The sequence below is a fragment of the Scyliorhinus canicula genome, chromosome 5 (genome assembly GCF_902713615.1).
Source record: "Scyliorhinus canicula chromosome 5, sScyCan1.1, whole genome shotgun sequence".
Classification (NCBI taxonomy): Eukaryota; Metazoa; Chordata; class Chondrichthyes; order Carcharhiniformes; family Scyliorhinidae; genus Scyliorhinus; species Scyliorhinus canicula.
In genome coordinates this window covers 230,938,232-230,957,245 of record NC_052150.1, presented here as the reverse complement: position 1 = coordinate 230,957,245, position 19,014 = coordinate 230,938,232, and the positions used below count along the sequence as shown (strand labels likewise).

At 54.5% G+C, this 19,014-nt stretch overlaps 1 protein-coding gene across 1 annotated transcript in view; it reads right to left on the bottom strand.

Moving 5' to 3' along the window:
• Positions 1-12,314: 12,314 nt before the first annotated feature.
• LOC119965725 (IQ motif and ankyrin repeat domain-containing protein 1-like) overlaps positions 12,315-19,014 on the bottom strand; it is a 35,051-nt gene continuing 28,351 nt past the window's right edge. The window contains exon 5 of the mRNA XM_038796488.1: positions 12,315-12,763. Within this exon, the coding sequence (XP_038652416.1) occupies positions 12,601-12,763 (163 nt within the window). The 3' untranslated portion in view covers positions 12,315-12,600. The remainder of the gene's footprint in view (positions 12,764-19,014) is intronic.

Sequence of the window (19,014 nt, the reverse complement as noted above, 5' to 3'; positions counted from 1 at the left end):
GCACACCAATCTTTCTTGCAGCATTTCGGTCAGGGATGGTCCGAACTCACAATGTGCCTTACATTTCTGCAATCTGGCCAAAGATTTGGTGACAGATTCCCCAGCATCTTCCCGGCCGAATTAAAACGGTATCTCTGGAGTATGACAGAGGGTTTTGAGTCACAGTTGCTTTTCACCAAGTCAACTACTTTTTTTGCTTCGGGGCATTTGGGTAGGTCTGGCTTTGTAATCACGCTGAATGTTGGGGCATTGCAATATTACTCTCTCTTTCTTATCTCAAGTCAGCATTATTCACCTGGAAGAAGGAATGCATTCTGTATATTGGCCCAGTCTTCTCCACTCACATCAAAGGCTGCAGGTTGACTGAAGAGAACCATTTGTTTCCACAATGCGGATTTCTCGGGGTAATTGAAGCAAGGACACAATCCCTTTATTAACTGATGGAAAGGCTGCTGCCGTGGTTTCCAGCACTCAGGTTAAAACCCCGGGGCCCACAGTTCTCAGTCTGGGTTCAGGCATAGGGTTTGAAGCTCTCACTGTACATTTCCCATTGGGCGAGCTCCCGCCTGTTTCATAGGTGAACATGTATTCCACGAAGCCCACGGGGAGACCTCGTGATGATTCCCCCGTGCCCGTTACGGCCTTCATAACACACCTGAAGTGGAAATATTTGCAAGGTTATATAGAAAACCTGGGGAGTGGGATGACCCCACTGTTAGCCAGAACAAGCTCGATGGGCTGAATTCCATCATCCTGTGCTCTGACTATTCTTTGACTGCAATGATGTGGAGATGCCGGCGTTGGACTGGGGTGATCACAATAAGAAGTCTTACAACACCAGGTTAAAGTCCAACAGGTTTGTTTCAAACACGAGCTTTCGGAGCGCAGCTCCTTCCTCAGGTGATGATGAGGAGATGCTGCCGTTGGACTGGGGTAAGCACAGTAAGAAGTCTTACAACACCAGGTTAAAGTCCAACAGGTTTGTTTCAAAAGGGCGCGATTCTCCGCAAATGCGGAGAGTTGTAAAGGCTGCCGTGAAACTGGCCGTGTTTCACGGCAGCCTCCGCGCCCCCTCCCGGGACCCGATTCTCCCCCCCCCCGGGCGGGGCTAGCAGCGCGGCCCCGTGAAGCACGGCATCGCGGGATTAGCAACCGTCACTAAGCCCGCGCGCCAAGCGTCACGGCGGCTGACACGCACGGATGACGTCATCACGCATATGCGTCAAACCCGCACATGTGCGGGCCGTCATGCCCCTCAGCCGCCCCGCGGACTGATCCTGCGGGGCGGCAGAGGAACAAAGAGTGCGCGGGTATCGGACCCGCTGCCCGCGATCGGTGCCCACCGATCGCGGGCCCATGCCACCCTTGGCACGGCCATGCCAATCGGTGCCATGGTTGTCCGGGACGGCACTTTGCGGCCGTTTTCACGAACGGTGAGAGCAGGTGTGTTTGCGTTCGTGAAAACAGCCGTAAAGGCCTGGGAACTCGGCCCATCGGACAGGGGAGAATCGCTGTTCGCCGTAAAAAAGTGAGCAGCGATTCGTGTCGTGGGGCGGCCGTGGGGGGGGGGGGGGGGAGAAGAATAGCGGGAGGTCGGGAAAAACGTCGGGAAGGCCCTCCCGCTATTCTCCGACCTGTCGTGGGCAGCGGAGAATCGCGCCCTAGCTTTTGGAGCGTAGCTCCTTCCTCAGGTGAATGACCTGAGGAAAATGCAGTGGTCTGAAAGCTAGCGATTCGAAGCAAACCTGTTGGATTTTAACCTGGTGTAAGATTTCTTCCTATTCTTTGACTGTCATTGACACCCACGTGCTGACAATGAATTGAATGCTAATGTGCGAATATTGTGACTGTTCTGTGTACCCAGGAAAACTGGGAAGGAGCAGACGTCACTGAAACTCAAGTCATACGGAATCCAAACTGCTGGTAGTGAGGTAAGATTGTCAGATGGAATCACAAATATTGGCAGGTGAAGTGATTAAGTTACAACCTTGAGCTTTATTTTCCTCTGTACAGATCCAGCACTGCATTGAAACAGCTGCTGTTTATTCATGAACATTAACCCTCGGCTGTACCTATCCATTCCAAAGTGGTTTGATCCGGCCATTCAGCCACTATCCGAACACTCAGGCTCTTCACAAAGAAAACGTACATTCATTCAGCCACTGACTGGGCGCGATTCTCCGCCGCCCACGCCGGTTGGGAGAATAGCGGGAGGGCCTCCCGACATTTTTCATGCCCTCCCGCTATTCTCCCCCCCCCCTCCCCCTCCCCACGTCACGAATCGCCGCTCGCCGTTTTTTACGGCGAGCGGCGATTCTCCGCAGCCGATGGGCCGTTTGGGGCATCCAGAGGCCCGTTTGGGGCGGGAGCACCAGCGTTCTGCTCGGGAGGGGACAGGCTCGCGATCAGTGCCCACCGATCGTCGGGCCTGCGTCCAAAATTGACGCATTCTTTCCCCTCCGCCGCCCGACAAGATCAAGCTGCCACATCTTGTCGGGCGGTGGTGGAGAAATGCGGAACCGCGCATGCTCGGGTTCCGTCAATGGCGTGATGACGTCAGCCGCGCATGCGCGGGTTGGAGCCGGCCATGCGTCATCTTGGCGCGCGGCCTTAACAACGGTCGGGTCCGATACCCGCGTACTCTTTGTCCCTCCGCCGCCCCGCAGGATCAGTCCGCGGGGCGGCTGAGGGGCATGACGGACCGCGCATGCGCGGGTTTGACGCATATGCGCGATGACGTCATCCGCGCATGCGCGGGTTGGACCCGTCCAATCCGCGCATGCGCGGCTGACGTCATTGTGCGCGTCAGCCGCCCTGAGTCTTGGCGGCCGGGATTAGCGAACATTCGCTAAACCCACAATGCCGTTCTTCACGGGCCTGCGATGCTAGCCCCGACCGGGGGGGTGAATCGGGTCCCGGAAGGGGGCGCGGAGGCTGCCGTGAAACACGGCCGGTTTCATGGCAGCCTTTACGACTTTCCGCATTTGCGGAGAATCGCGCCCAATGTTTTTCAAACAAACCTCTTCTGTAATTTGGAGTAAGCTCCAGTTTAGGATGGCTGATTCTCCGAGCTGAGCCTCTCTTGGGGTGCTATGAGCAGGAGTGAGGGAGAGTTGATAACGATCCCAGAACATGCGAGTGGAGCACTGAAGATGATCTGGTAGATGGACAAAACAATAACCGGTATGGTCCGTTAACCTATGACAACATCCCAAAGCATTTCATAGGAGCATTAGCAAATCAAATCTGGCCCCAAACAACATGAGGGGAATTAGGGTAGATGACCAGATGATTGGTCAATGCTTGGTTTGTGGAATAAAGGACAGTCAGCTGACCGGAGAAACAGAGTTAATGGGCTGGATTCTCTGCAGCCCCAACGCCAAAATCACATTTAGCACTTGGGCAGAGAATCAACGTTCACGACTGAATCACGCCCAACGCTGTTCTGGCGATTCTCCAGGCCCCGGAGAATCTCTCATCCGTGAATCATGCCTGGTGGCTGGGGGCCATTGCCAGAGATCCTCCCAATGATACTCCTCTCCCAAACCGGCCACATTCCCGACGGCGTGGTTCGGACCATGAATGGCCGGTCAGGACTTGCACGGTGGCTGCAGACTCAATCCGCGGCTGCCCTGGTGGGGAGGCGGGGAGTTCCAGCACCAGGAGGAGGTCTTATGGGCTAGTCCGATGCAGGGCCATGGGACAGATCGGGGCAGGGGGGACCTTGTTTCTTCATGATGCAGTCCGAGTCCACCATGGCGCTCAGCGCGGCCGCTGGAGACCGCCACCGTGTGCCTACATGGACTCAGAACCGGACGTGCGGCATCCCGTATCCGCAGCCAAAGCTGTGTGAAAGCTCTCTGAGTCCCTGCTAGCCCCCCGCAGGGAGGTGAATGGCTCTCCGAGTCCCTGCTAGCCCCCTGCAGGGAGGTGAATGGCCCTGCTAGCCCCCCGCAGGGAGGTGAATGGCCCTACTAGCCCCCCGCAGGGAGGTGAATGGCTCTCTGAGTCCCTGCTAGCCCCCCGCAGGGAGGTGAATGGCTCTCTGAGTCCCTGCTAGCCCCCCGCAGGGAGGTGAATGGCCCTACTAGCCCCCCGCAGGGAGGTGAATGGCCCTGCTAGCCCCCCGCAGGGAGGTGAATGGCTCTCCGAGTCCCTGCTAGCCCCCCGCAGGGAGGTGAATGGCCCTACTAGCCCCACACAGGGAGGTGAATGGCTCTCCGAGTCCCTGCTAGCCCCCCGCAGGGAGGTGAATCGCTCTCCGAGTCCCTGCTAGCCCCACACAGGGAGGTGAATGGCCCTGCTAGCCCCCCGCAGGGAGGTGAATGGCCCTACTAGCCCCCCGCAGGGAGGTGAATGGCCCTGCTAGCCCCCCGCAGGGAGGTGAATGGCCCTGCTAGCCCCCCGCAGGGAGGTGAATGGCTCTCCGAGTCCCTGCTAGCCCCCCGCAGGGAGGTGAATGGCCCTGCTAGCCCCCCGCAGGGAGGTGAATGGCCCTGCGAGCCCCCCACAGGGAGGTGAATGGCCCTGCTAGCCCCCCGCAGGGAGGTGAATGGCTCTCCGAGTCCCTGCTAGCCCCCCGCAGGGAGGTGAATGGCTCTCCGAGTCCCTGCTAGCCCCCCGCAGGGAGGTGAATTGCCGGGGACTTCCGGTGGCAGTTATGCAGCAATAAGCCACACATGTGGGAGCTCCCGTTTTAAAGAGATTTTTCGGCTCTTTTGAGAGCCCAAAACGGAAATTTTTCGACGTCTCCCGGTGGGGGAAGGTGTGCTGAACGACTTTCCCTGCAGTCCTTGCCTCGAACTCGGAGTGGAAAGCTGGAAAAAACAGCAGCAGCTCCTCAGAAAAAACGGGGGAAGGGATCCAAGATGGCCACCGACAGAGCTCCAGAGGAATGGAGACTCTGGGCCCAGGAACAACAAACTGATCTCCTGCGCTGCTTTAAAGAATTCAAGGATGAAGTACTGAGCTCTCTGCAGGAAACAAACAGAAGGCTGTCAGAGATTCAGTCCACCCAGGGTGCTGCCATCAAGAAGTTGCAGACGCAGGCCATTGAACGAGAGGAGGAGGCCGTGGTCCTCGTGAGTAAGGTGGAGGGGCACGAAGCACTCCACAAGAAGTGGCAGGAACGCTTCGAGGAGCTGGATCACCGCATGAGGCGGAAAAACCTGCGGATCTTGGGCCTTGTGGAGGGGCTGGAGGGATCGGACCTGACAGCCTATGTGGCTATAATGCTGAATTCGCTAGTGGGGGCCGGATCTCTCCATCTGCCCTTGGAGCTGGAGGGAGCGCACAGGGTGCTGGCCAGGAGGCCCAAGGAAGATGAACCCCCGCGTGCGGTGCTGGTGAGGTTCCACCGGTTCAGTGATCGGGACTGCGTGCTGCGCTGGGCCAAGAAGGTGAAGAGCAGCAATTGGGAGAATGGGGTAGTGCGGATCTACCAGGACTGGAGTGCGGGGGTGGCTAAGCGGCGGTCCGGATTTAATCGGACGAAAGAGGTGCTTTATAGAAAAAAGATAAAGTTCGGAATGTTGCCGCCCGCGCGCCTGTGGGTAACTTATTCGGACCGGGACCATTATTTCGATTCCCCGGAGGAGGCGTGGGCCTTCGTGCGGACGGAGAAACTGGACTTGAACTAGGGGTTGGGGGTTGCGAGGTCGGCTGTAAGATATTAGTGCTGGATTCGGCTGTTGCTGTGTTCTCTTTTTCTTCTGTTTTTTTCTTCTTGTTTTAGTACTTTTGCAATTTTGATATGGTTATTTACGGAGGGGTTGTTGTGCTATGTTTTTGTTTTTGTGCTTGGGGCATTGTCTGGGCTGTGTATCTTGCGGGGAGGGTCGGGGGGGTATGTTGTATTCTATGTCGGAGTGGGGGTATGGAGGGGGGCTGATATTTGGGAGCTGCGTCAGAAGGGTGTGGTGGGGCAGGGCGTAAGCGCGGGCTTTCCTCTGGTTTCCCGTGCTGCGGGGCTGGGGGGCGGAGACGGTGACGGGGGAGGTGGGGCCTTAACTGGTTCTTCCCCGCGCTGGAGCGGTGCCAGGAGGAGGGATAGATTGGGGGATGATCCCACTTCGGGAGGGGTCGGGCTATTGGCGGGAGTTTCCGGGGTCAGCAGAAGTTAGCTGACCCACGGAAGTACAATGGAGGACGGTTCGCGGCTGGGAGGGTTCCTAGCCTGGGGGGGAAGGGAGGGGGGGAAAGGGGAATACCGGGTTGCTGCTGGTAGGGTCAAGAAGGAGCTGGTGGGGGCTGGGGGGACAGAGGTGAGGGGTTGTCGCTATGGGGACGGGGTCGAGCAGGGGACGCTGGCCTGGGGCGGGCAGTCGACGGGCTATGGCTAGCCGACGGGGGGAGGGGGGCGGGACGCCCTCTGATCCGGTTGGTCACCTGGAATGTGAGAGGGTTGTATGGGCCGGTGAAGCGGTCGAGGGTACTGGCTCACCTGAAGGGGCTAAAGGCGGATGTGGCAATGCTTCAGGAGACCCACCTGAGGGTGGCGGACCAGGTCCGCCTGAGGAAGGGATGGGTGGGGCAGGTTTTCCACTCGGGGTTGGATGTGAGGAACCGGGGAGTGGCGATTCTGGTGGGGAAAAATGTGTTGTTTGAGGCATCGGAGGTGGTGGCGGATAAGGGGGGTAGGTATGTGATGGTTAGGGGCAGGCTACAAGGAGAGAAGGTGGTACTGGCTAGTGTGTATGCCCCAAATTGGGACGATGCGGGCTTTATGAGGCGTATGTTGGGACGGATCCCGGATCTGGAGGCGGGAGGCCTGATCATAGGGGGGGACTTTAATACGGTGTTGGATCCTTCACTGGATCGGTCCAGCTCTAGGACGGGTAGGAGGCCGGCGGCGGCCAAGGTACTGAGAGAGTTTATGGATCAGATGGGTGGAGTGGATCCATGGAGGTTTGTGAGGCCGAGGGCACGTGAGTACTCTTTCTTCTCCCACGTACATTGGGTCTACTCTCGGATAGATTTATTCGTGGTGAGTAGGGGACTGATTCCGAGAGTGGAGGAGGCCGAGTATTCGGCCATTGCAATCTCTGACCACGCTCCGCATTGGATAGAGTTGGAGATGGGGGAGGTGCGAGACCAACGTCCGTTGTGGCGGTTGGATGTGGGGTTGTTGGCGGAGGAGGAGGTGTGTAGGAGGGTCCGGGCAAGTATTGAGGGGTACCTTGAGGTGAATGATACGGGGGAGGTTCAGGTGGGGATGGTCTGGGAAGCCCTGAAGGCAGTAATTCGTGGGGAGCTGATATCCATCCGGGCACACAGGGAGAGGAGCGAGAGGAGTGAGAGGGATAGACTGGTGGGGAGGATGCTGGAGGTGGACAGGAGGTACGCAGAGGCACCAGAGGAGGGACTGTTGGGGGAGAGGCGCAGCCTGCAGGCTAAATTTGATTTGCTGACCACTAGAAAGGCTGAGGCACAGTGGAGGAAGGCACAAGGGGCAGTGTACGAACATGGTGAAAAGGCGAGTAGGATGCTGGCTCATCAGCTCCGCAAGCGGGAGGCGGCTAAGGAAATTGCTGGAGTGAGAGACAAGAGTGGGAATGTGGTGCGGAAGTGGGTAGAGGTGAATGAGGTCTTCAAGGACTTTTACGGGGAACTGTACCAGTCGGAGCCAACGGGGGAGAGGAGGGGAATGGAGAGGTTCCTTGACAGGCTTTCTTTCCCGAAGGTGCAGGAGGAGAAGGTGGAGGGGTTGGGTGCGCCGATTGAGCTGGAGGAGCTAGTTAAGGGGATCGGGCAGATGCAGTCAGGGAAGGCACCGGGGCCGGATGGGTTCCCGGTGGAATTTTATAAAAAGTTCGTGGACCTAGTGGGCCCCTTGCTGGTGCGGACACTCAACGAAGCGTGGGAAGGGGGGACTTTGCCCCCGATGATGTCACGGGCGCTGATCTCGTTAATTTTAAAGAAGGACAAGGACCCCCAGCAGTGTGGGTCATACAGGCCCATATCTCTCCTCAACGTGGATGCTAAGGTGCTGGCAAAAATCCTGGCCACCAGGATAGAGGACTGTGTGCCAGGGGTTGTGCATGAGGACCAGACAGGTTTTGTGAAGGGAAGGCAGCTGAACACGAATGTGCGGAGATTGTTGAATGTCATTATGATGCCGGCGATTGAGGGGGAGGCAGAGATAGTGGTGGCGCCTGATGCGGAGAAGGCCTTCGATAGAGTGGAGTGGGGGTACCTATGGGAGGTGTTGGGGAGGTTTGGATTTGGTGAAGGGTTCATTAGATGGGTAAGGCTGTTATATGAGGCCCCGATGGCGTGCGTGGCTACGAATAGGAGGAGGTCGGAGTACTTCCGGCTTTACCGAGGGACCAGGCAGGGTTGCCCCTTGTCCCCCTTGTTGTTTGCACTGGCAATCGAGCCGCTGGCGATGGCATTGAGAGATTCAGAGAGGTGGAGAGGTTTGGTGCGAGGTGGAGAGGAACATAGGGTGTCGTTGTATGCCGACGACCTGTTACTGTATGTGGCGGACCCGGTGGGAGGGATGCCGGGAGTGATGGAGTTACTAGCCGAGTTTGGGACCTTCTCAGGTTATAAATTAAACTTAGGCAAGAGCGAGGTGTTTGTGGTGCACCCTGGAGACCAGGAGGAAGGAATTGGTAGGCTCCCGCTTAGGCGGGCAGGGGAGAGCTTTAGGTACCTGGGGGTGCAAGTGGCCAGGGACTGGGGGACTCTCCACAAGCATAACTTTACCAGACTGGTAGATCAGATGGAGGAGGAGTTCAGGAGGTGGGACATGCTGCCATTGTCGTTGGCGGGGAGGGTGCAGTCCGCCAAAATGACAGTGCTTCCGAGGTTCTTGTTCCTTTTTCAGTGCCTGCCCATATTTATCCCCAGGGCCTTCTTTAGGAGAGTGACCGGCAGTATTCTGAGCTTTGTGTGGGCATATGGGACTCCGAGAGTGAGGAGGGTATTCCTGGAGCGAGGATGGGATAGAGGCGGGCTGGCGCTACCCAACCTTCTGGGGTACTATTGGGCAGCCAATGTGTCAATGGTGCGTAAATGGGTGATGGAGGGGGGAGGGGCGGCGTGGAAAAGAATGTAGATGGCGTCATGTAGAGGTACAAGCCTGGGTGCCATGGTAACGGCACCGTTGCCGCTCTCCCCCAAGAGGGTTACCACGAGCCCGGTGGTGGCGGCGACCCTAAGAATCTGGGGACAATGGAGACGGCATCGGGGGGAAACAGGGGGCTCGATGGAGGCTCCACTGGGTGGCAACCATCGGTTCATCCCGGGGAACACGGATGGGGGATTCAGGGGATGGCAAAGGGCGGGCATCAGCAAATTGAGGGACCTGTTTATTGGCGGGAGGTTTGCGGGCCTGGGGGAACTGGAAGATAAATTTGGCCTTCCCCAAGGGAACATGTTCAGATACCTGCAGGTAAAGGCGTTTGCTAGGCGGCAGGTAGAGGGATTCCCTTTGCTGCCCTCGCAGGGGACGATGGACAGAGTGCTTTCGGGGGTGTGGGTAGGAGAGGGGAAGGTGTCTGACATCTATAAGGTAATGCAGGAGGTGGAGGAGTCGTCAGTGGAGGAGCTGATGGCTAAATGGGAGGAGGAACTTGGGGAGCAGATAGAGGACGGGACTTGGGCGGATGCCTTGGAGAGAGTCAACTCTTCCTCCTCATGTGCGAGGCTTAGTCTCATCCAATTTAAGGTGCTGCACCGGGCCCACATGTCCGGGACTAGGATGAGTAGGTTCTTCGGGGGTGAGGACAGGTGCACCAGATGTTCGGAGAGTCCAGCGAACCACGCCCATATGTTCTGGGCATGCCCAGCACTGGAAGAATTCTGGAAGGGGGTGGCGGGGACGGTGTCGAGGGTGGTTGGATCCAGGGTCAAACCAGGGTGGGGACTCGCGATTTTTGGGGTTGGGGTGGAGCCGGGAGTGCAGGAAGCGAAAGAGGCCGGTGTGCTGGCCTTTGCGTCCCTAGTAGCCCGTCGAAGGATTCTGCTACAGTGGAAGGATGCAAGGCCCCCAAGCGTGGAGACCTGGATCAGTGACATGGCGGGATTTATAAAATTGGAAAAGGTCAAATTTGCCCTGAGAGGATCAATACAAGGGTTCTATAAACGATGGCAGCCTTTTCTGGACTTCCTGGCTCAGAGATAGGTAACTGGGTCAATAGCAGCAGCAACCCGGGGGGGGGGGGGGGGGGGTGCATTATTGTGGTGTTTATTCTGTAACTTTATAGTGTGTTAATTTGCGTTGTTGTTAAAATGCTGGGTTGTTCATGGGGATGGGGCGAATGTATATGATTGTTAATATTATTGTTATTTTCGGTATTTTACTAAGGTGCGTTATTGCTGTATAAAATCAAAATTTCTCAATAAAAATTATTTTTAAAAAAAAAGGGAGGTGAAAGGCCCTGCTAGCCCCCCGCAGGGAGGTGAATGGCCCTGCTAGCCCCCCCAAGGGGGGTGAATGGCCCTACTAGCCCCCCACAGGGAGGTGAATGGCCCTGCTAGCCCCCCCCCGCAGGGAGGTGAATGGCTCTCTGAGTCCCTGCTAGCCCCCCCGCAGGGAGGTGAATGGCTCTCTGTGTCCCTGCTAGCCCCCCCCCCCCGCAGGGAGGTGAATGGCCCTGCTAGCCCCCCCCCCCCCCCCGCAGGGAGGTGAATGGCTCTCTGAGTCCCTGCTAGCCCCCCGCAGGGAGGTGAATGGCTCTCTGTGTCCCTGCTAGCCCCCCCCCCCCCCGCAGGGAGGTGAATGGCCCTGCTAGCCCCCCGCAGGGAGGTGAATCGCTCTGCTAGCCCCCCGCAGGGAGGTGAATGGCCCTGCTAGCCCCCCGCAGGGAGGTGAATGGCCCTGCTAGCCCCCCGCAGGGAGGTGAATGGCTCTCTGAGTCCCTGCTAGCCCCCCGCAGGGAGGTGAATGGCCCTGCTAGCCCCTCGCAGGGAGGTGAATGGCCCTGCTAGCCCCACACAGGGAGGTGAATGGCCCTGCTAGCCCCCCGCAGGGAGGTGAATGGCCCTGCTAGCCCCCCGCAGGGAGGTGAATGGCTCTCTGAGTCCCTGCTAGCCCCCCGCAGGGAGGTGAATGGCTCTCTGAGTCCCTGCTAGCCCCCCGCAGGGAGGTGAATGGCCCTGCTAGCCCCCCGCAGGGAGGTGAATGGCCCTGCTAGCCCCCCTGCAGGGAGGTGAATGGCCCTGCTAGCCCCCCGCAGGGAGGTGAATGGCTCTCTGAGTCCCTGCTAGCCCCCCCGCAGGGAGGTGAATGGCCCTGCGAGCCCCCCGCAGGGAGGTGAATGGCCCTGCTAGCCCCCCGCAGGGAGGTGAATGGCCCTGCTAGCCCCCCGCAGGGAGGTGAATGGCTCTGGATTTTACTCCTGTGTTTTTATGCCGGCCTGGGGGACATAGCACCATTTTGGGAGAATCCAGACCAACGTTTCCAGTCTGTAAGACCCTTCAGAGCTCTGGGCTGGATTCTCCCATTTTGAGACTGTCCAGAGGAAGTGTCTGGCTTACGATGCCAAAGTTCGCACCTGCCCCCCCCCCCCCAGCATCGATCCACCGACCGGTGTGAGGCAAGCAACCGCGCCACGCAAACGCACGGCCTTCCGGATATCAACGCCTGGAGAATTGCCGGGTTCCAGGCTGCGCTTGTGCACGTCGCCGATCTGCAGTGGTCGTGCAGTACAACATGGCGCCGGATATGTGCGGACCCGATCTGTCAGATAGTGCCCCTCGCTACCCCCTGGCCACCCCTAACCAGTCCCCCCAGCCCTCACCGAAGCCCAGCCGCCATGCCAGATTCACATGTCCCGCACCGTCGGCAACTCGGTCCCTCGGGGGCGGAGCATCGGAGGGAGGGCCTGAGGCCATCCCAATGGCGTGCGGCGTAATCCCGAGGGGGCGGAGCATCGGAGGGAGGGCCTGAGGCCATCCCAATGGCGTGCGGCGTAATCCCGAGGGGGTGCAGCATCGGGGGGAGGGCCTGAGGCCATCCCAATGGCGTGCGGCGTAATCCCGAGGGGGTGCAGCATCGGGGGGAGGGCCTGAGGCCATCCCAATGGCGTGCGGCGTAACCCCGAGGGGGTGCAGCATCCGGAAACAGGCATCTCCCCCGATTTGGTGGCAAACAGGGATTCTCCGTCCAATCGCCGATTACAATATCAGCGTCGGGCAGCGGGGAATCCTGCCCTGGAACTCAGTTCCTCTCCCCCAGATGCTGCCAGACCCGCTGAGTGAATCCAGCATTCTCCGATCTTATTTCAGATATCCAGCTTTGAAGTATTTATCTCGGTTTGAGGAATGTCTCAGAAAATGGGAAACAAGATCGGGAGGTGGAAACATTGAACGTGGAAAATTCTTCCGTTTTTTATTTTGCCATAAAATATAACTGACTGATGTGACAATCGCCATAAATCTGAGCTTCTTTGTAAAAAAGATCCAAAAGTTCAAAGTCACTGAATTGTTCTCGTTTCTCTCCCGATAGATTGTTGCTGGGAGTTGTTGATGCTTCTAAATTATTTGTTGATATTAATAAAGACGATTATCAGGTCAGTAAATGTAGAATTTAATGCTGAGAAGGATCCCAATCATACTCTTCAGCGATATTCAGTACCCTCTTCAGTACATTGGCTACTTGATGACAATTTGAATTGGGTAGAAGATGTGGAGCAGTTCCTCTGGAGGATTCAGCAGTTTGGTTATTAAAATCAGTTGGAATTTCTCTATTCTTGTTGGAGAGAATTCATTGCGGGAATATTCTGGTCCATCTCCAGGTCGAATCAATGACGTGAACCTAGCATTACAAAGGACACAAACAATAACACCTATATGTATATAATACCTTTTGTAGTGATAAATAGTGCAGAACGCTTCACCGAAACATCAACTAAACAGAGAGGTAGTCAAAGCGAGTGATAAAGGTGGTACAGGAACACAGAGACCCTGGAGTGTAGATATACAAACCCTTTGTGACAAGATGAGAAAGCCTTTGAATGGTAAACAGGATCCCTTTCTTTACAAATGGAGGTGAAGTACAAAAGCAAAGAGGTTCAGCTGAACCTTTATTTAAAAAACATCCTGGTTAGGCACGAGCTGCGATATTGGGATCAATTTTCACTCTCGTCGGGAGCAGAGAATTGGAAAAATTCCCATCTCCTCAAGCTCGGCTTGGGAGAAAATGTTCCTCACATTATCACCCCCCAAACACGCCATCCATGTCCATCTCGTGCCCTTCCCCATGGCCCTTCATATGCTCCACACCAACTAATGTCCCTCTACTTAACGCACCTCATGGTCCTTTATTACCCCTATGAATCTTCAACAACACCCCATTCCATTTGATACCCCAACACATGCCATGCCTGCCATCCTTTACCCTAATGCCCTCTATGCCAACTCACCCAGTATCCATCACATGCAGACCTCAGGGCCCATAGTAAGATAAAATAAAATCAAGTTTGAATTGTCTATTGGTGATTTAACTATTTAAAATAAATACTCAGTGATTAAAAACCCATTCAATGCATTTAGATTATTTCAACTAATAATACCTTATAAAATCAAACATTTCATTCAAACATTTTATACCCCATGTCAACAGACAACTCAATGCATTTTATTTCGATCCAGGATCAGACCCCAACAGTGTCTAAAATATTGAACAGAATCCCCAATATTTTATTTTAATTCTCTACAGTTAGGAAAGGAAATGTCACTTTGGGAGTGATTTCAAGAAAAATAGGGATGTGATATATTAACAAAAAACTGTATTACTAACACAGTGCATTAGCCCAAGCTTTTTATGATGCCTTAATTACACCCAGCTCCCAGAATATACTTGCCCTTTGAACCAGGGTTCTTTTGAAACATGACTGCAGCAGTCTCACACACACTAACTCAGACCTTTAACCCTTACTGCACCTGTAATGTAATATGTCTGAAATTCTTGCATTCCTGACACTTCCCCCCTTAAAAAAATGAACGAGGTATATAAACAGATGGCTTCATTTTCCAAAACCTTTTAACTTTCTCATTATGAAACATAGCTAATACTCTATAAGATATTACATTTAAACATGGAAACTTAAACATGAGTATCGTCCATTTCAGTCTTTCTTTTCTACTTTTGAACGTTCCAGCCTTCTCATATTTCAAAGTTGTGAATAAGCATCTGCAATAACGTTTTCTCTTTCTGCTACATGCATAATTTTTGGTTGTAGCAATAAACTCCATCTAAACAGTCTTACATTTCGAGCGTTAATTATGGTCTGTATATACAGTTGTCTCTGATGACTTTTCAGCAACATAAATGTGAAAATGTCTCCTCCTCAATGGTCGGACACTTTGTTTGATAAATAGTTTCCAAGAAAAATAAGCAACTGGCCTTTCAATTATTTTGTAGTCTTCCTATAACAGTATAGCACCAACATCCACATCACTTACATCAATTGCCATCCTACATTTCTTGGCATTAGGTGTCAATAACACTGGTGTGAGGGCAGCACAGTGGCACAGTGGTTAGCACTGCTGCCCCACGACGCTGAGGACCCGGGTTCGATCCTGGCCCCAGGTCCCTGCTGCCCCACGATGCTGAGGACCCGGGTTCGATCCTGGCCCCAGGTCCTTGCTGCCCCACGACGCTGAGGACCCGGGTTCGATCCTGGCCCCAGGTCCCTGCTGCCCGACGCTGAGGACCCAGGTTCGATCCTGGCCCCAGGTCCCTGCTGCCCCATGATACTGAGGACCCGGGTTCGATCCTGGCCCCAGGTCCCTGCTGCCCGACGCTGAGGACCCAGGTTCGATCCTGGTCCCAGGTCCCTGCTGCCCCATGATACTGAGGACCCGGGTTCGATCCTGGCCCCAGGTCCCTGCTGCCCCACGACGCTGAGGACCCGGGTTCAATCCTGGCCCCAGGTTCCTGCTGCCCGACGCTGAGGACGCGGGTTCGATCCTGGCCCCAGGTCCCTGCTGCCCCACGATGCTGAGGACCCGGGTTCGATCCTCGCCCCAGGTCCCTGCTGCCCCACGACGCTGAGGACCCGGGTTCGATCCTGGCCCCAGATCCCTGCTGACCCACGACGCTGAGGACGCGGGTTCGATCCTGGCCCCAGGACCCTGCTGCCCCACGAGGCTGAGGACCCGGGTTCGATCCTGGCCCCAGGACCCTGCTGCCCCACGAGGCTGAGGACCCGGGTTCGATCCTGGCCCCAGGACCCTGCTGCCCCATGATACTGAGGACCCGGGTTCGATCCTGGCCCCAGGTCCCTGCTGCCCCATGATACTGAGGACCCGGGTTCGATCCTGGCCCCAGGTCCCTGCTGCCCGACGCTGAGGACCCAGGTTCGAGCCTGGCCCCAGGTCCCTGCTGCCCCACGCTGAGGACCCGGGTTCGATCCTGGCCCCAGGTCCCTGCTGCCCCACGACGCTGAGGACCCGGGTTCGATCCTGGCCCCAGGACCCTGCTGCCCCATGATACTGAGGACCCGGGTTCGATCCTCGCCCCAGGTCCCTGCTGCCCCACGATGCTGAGGACCCGGGTTCGATCCTGGCCCCAGGTCCCTGCTGCCCCATGATACTGAGGACCCGGGTTCGATCCTGGCCCCAGGACCCTGCTGCCCCACGATGCTGAGGACGCGGGTTCGATCCTGGCCCCAGGTCCCTGCTGCCCGACGCTGAGGACCCAGGTTCGAGCCTGGCCCCAGGTCCCTGCTGCCCCACGCTGAGGACCCGGGTTCGATCCTGGCCCCAGGTCCCTGCTGCCCCACGACGCTGAGGACCCGGGTTCGATCCTGGCCCCAGGACCCTGCTGCCCCATGATACTGAGGACCCGGGTTCGATCCTGGCCCCAGGACCCTGCTGCCCCATGATACTGAGGACCCGGGTTCGATCCTGGCCCCAGGACCCTGCTGCCCCACGATGCTGAGGACGCGGGTTCGATCCTGGTCCCAGGTCACTGTCTGTGTGGAGTTTGCACATTTGCCCGTGTCTGCGTGGGTTTCACAGCCACAATTCAAAGGTTGTGCAGGGTAGGTGAATTGGCCACGCTCGGGGCTGGTTTAGCACAGTGGACTAAACACCCCGGGTTCAATTCCCGTACCAGCCTCCCCGAACAGGCGCCGGAATATGGCGACGAGGGGCTTTTCACAGTAACTTCATTGAAGCCTACTCGTGACAATAAACGATTATTATTATTAAATTGCCGCTTAATTTTAAAAATTAAAAAACAAATGCTGGTGCGGTGGAGAACCCAGTTTTCAGATTATTGAATGTTTCCTGACGTTCTGATCGCCACTGAAATTTCCGGTGCTCTTTCAGAATTTCAGTCAGTGAAGCAACCAAACTGTGACATTGTGGCATGGATTACCTGCACAAACTGTGACATTGTGGCATGGATTACCTACACACTCTGTGACATTGTGGCATGGATTACCTGCACAAACCATCTTGTTGATGGGATTGGAAACTTACCAATAGCTTTCATTTTCACATTCAAAGAACTAAGAAGAAGAAAGAAAAGTACAGCACAGCAACAGGCCCTTCGGCCCTCCAAGCCTGTGCCAGTGCACAAAGGGCCATCTGACCATGTCCAATTGTGTGGTTTAAGTATGTGACTTGAGCTTTTGCAAATTCACTTTTAGCCAAATGTACCACCGATCCAACCTCGTGCAGTCGATCAAGTAATTCCTTTAAATGTTTCCAATACTCCTTCCATGTTTCACTGAACACCACCAAATCATCAATGGAGACAGCACAATTCTTTGGTCCAGAATTGACCTTGTTGGTTAATCTTTGGAATGTTGCTGCCTCATTTTTCATTCCAAAAACAAACTTTCAATTGATACAGACCATTTGGCATCACAAAAGCCAAACCGTCCTTTGCCCTGTCTGATCAGTATCCTTTAAGTTAGTCAGGTTGGGAAATAAAATTTGCTTGTTCCACCTTTTCAACACAGTCTTCCAAATGAGGAATGGAGTGCAAATCTGACTTCATAACTGTGTTGACCTTTCTATAGGCCATATACAATTGTTGTGTTACATCCGGTTTTGGTACCATCACAATAGGTGAGCTCCAATCGCTGCAACTGACTTTGATGATATCATTCTTAAGCATGCTCTCAATCTCCTTTTGTACCTGTGTTAAGTTTAGTGGATGGAACCAGTTTGGATGTTGTTTCATGGGAATACCATTTCTTACACCTACATCATGTATAATTACTTTTGTAGATTCCAATTTGGTCCCACATACAGCTATGTGACTGTGATTACTCTTTGAGGTCATTTTGATTTTCTTTTGCAAGGTAACTCAGTAATTATAACTGTTTACATGCTGTAAACCTCTATGACTCTGTGGTTATGACTCTATAGTTATATCTATAACTTGTCATCTGCCTGAATATGTAAAAGTCTCCATTTTCTCATTAATACATTATTTCTAATGTATTAATGAAAAATGAAAAAATGAAATGAAAATCGCTTATTGTCACGAGTAGGCTTCAAATGAAGTTACTGTGAAAAGCCACTAGTCGCCACATTCCGGCGCCTGTTCGGGAAGGCTGTTACGGGAATTGAACCGTGCTGCTGGCCTGCTTGGTCTGTATTCAAAGCCAGCGATTTAGCCCTGTGCTAAACAGCCCCTGATGAGACTACACTCATTAATAAGCACTCGCATTCTATTTTTAAATATGCTTTCTGAAACAATTGCTTTATCTGAGAATCTTTCTGCTGTAATACAACTAACTTTCCTTGAACTAAAGATATCCGCTACACCCATAACCTGCTCTTGTTCTTTATCAACATTCTGATCAAACATGGTTTGACATAGTTCATAGAATTGTAAATTGTGCAGGAGGAGGCCATTCAGCCCATTGAGTCTCCACCGGCCCATGGAAAGAGCACTCTATCAAAATGTAGATGGAGTCAATGGATGGGAGCCAGGTTCGTGCGATGGACTGGGCGGTGTTCCCGACTCTCTGAAGTTCCTTGCGGTCCTGGACCGAGCAGTTGCCATACCAGGCTGTGATGCAGCCAGATAGGATGCTTTCTATGGTGCATCTGTAAAAGTTGGTAAGGGTTAATGTGGACATGCCAAATTTCCTTAGTTTCCTGAGGAAGTATAGGCGCTGTTGTGCTTTCTTGGTGATAGTGTCGACGTGGGTGGACCAAGACAGATTTTTGGAGATGTGCACCCCTAGGAATTTGAAACTGCTAACCATCTCCACCTCGGCCCCGTTGATGCTGACAGGGGTGTGTACAGTACTTTGCTTCCTGAAGTCGATGACCAGCTCTTTAGTTTTGCTGGCATTGAGGGAGAGATTGTTGTCGTTACACCACTCCACTAGGTTCTCTATCTCCCTCCTGTATTCTGACTCATCGTTATTTGAGATCCGGCCCACTATGGTCGTATCGTCAGCAAACTTGGAGATGGAGTTGGAACCAGGTTTTGCCACTCAGTCGTGTGTGTACAGGGAGTAGAGTAGGGGGCTAAGTATGCAGCCTTGCGGGGCCCTGGTATTGAGGACTATTGTGGAGGAGGTATTGTTGTTCATTCTTACTGACTATGATCTGTTGGTCAGAAAATCGAGGATCCAGTTGCAGAGTGGGGAGCCAAGTCCTAGGTTTTGGAGCTTTGATATGGGCTTGGCTGGGATTATGGTGTTGAAGGCAGAGCTGTAGTCAATAAATAGGAGTCTGATGTAGGAGTCCTTGTTTTCGAGATGCTTGAGGGATGAGTGTAGGGCCAGGGAGATGGCGTCTGATGTGGACCGGTTGCGATGGTATGCGAATTGAAGTGGGTCAAGGCGTTCTGGGAGTATGGAGGTGATGCGCTTCATGATCAACCTCTCGAAGCACTTCATTACAACTGACGTCAGGGCCACCGGGCGGTAGTCATTGAGGCACGTTGCCTGGTTCTTCTTTGGTACCGGTATGATGGTGGTCTTCTTGAAGCAGGTGGGGACCTCGGAGTGGACAAGTTAAAGATGTCTGTGAATACCTCTGCCAGCTGGTATGCGCAGGCTCTGAGTGCACGACCAGGGATCCCGTCCG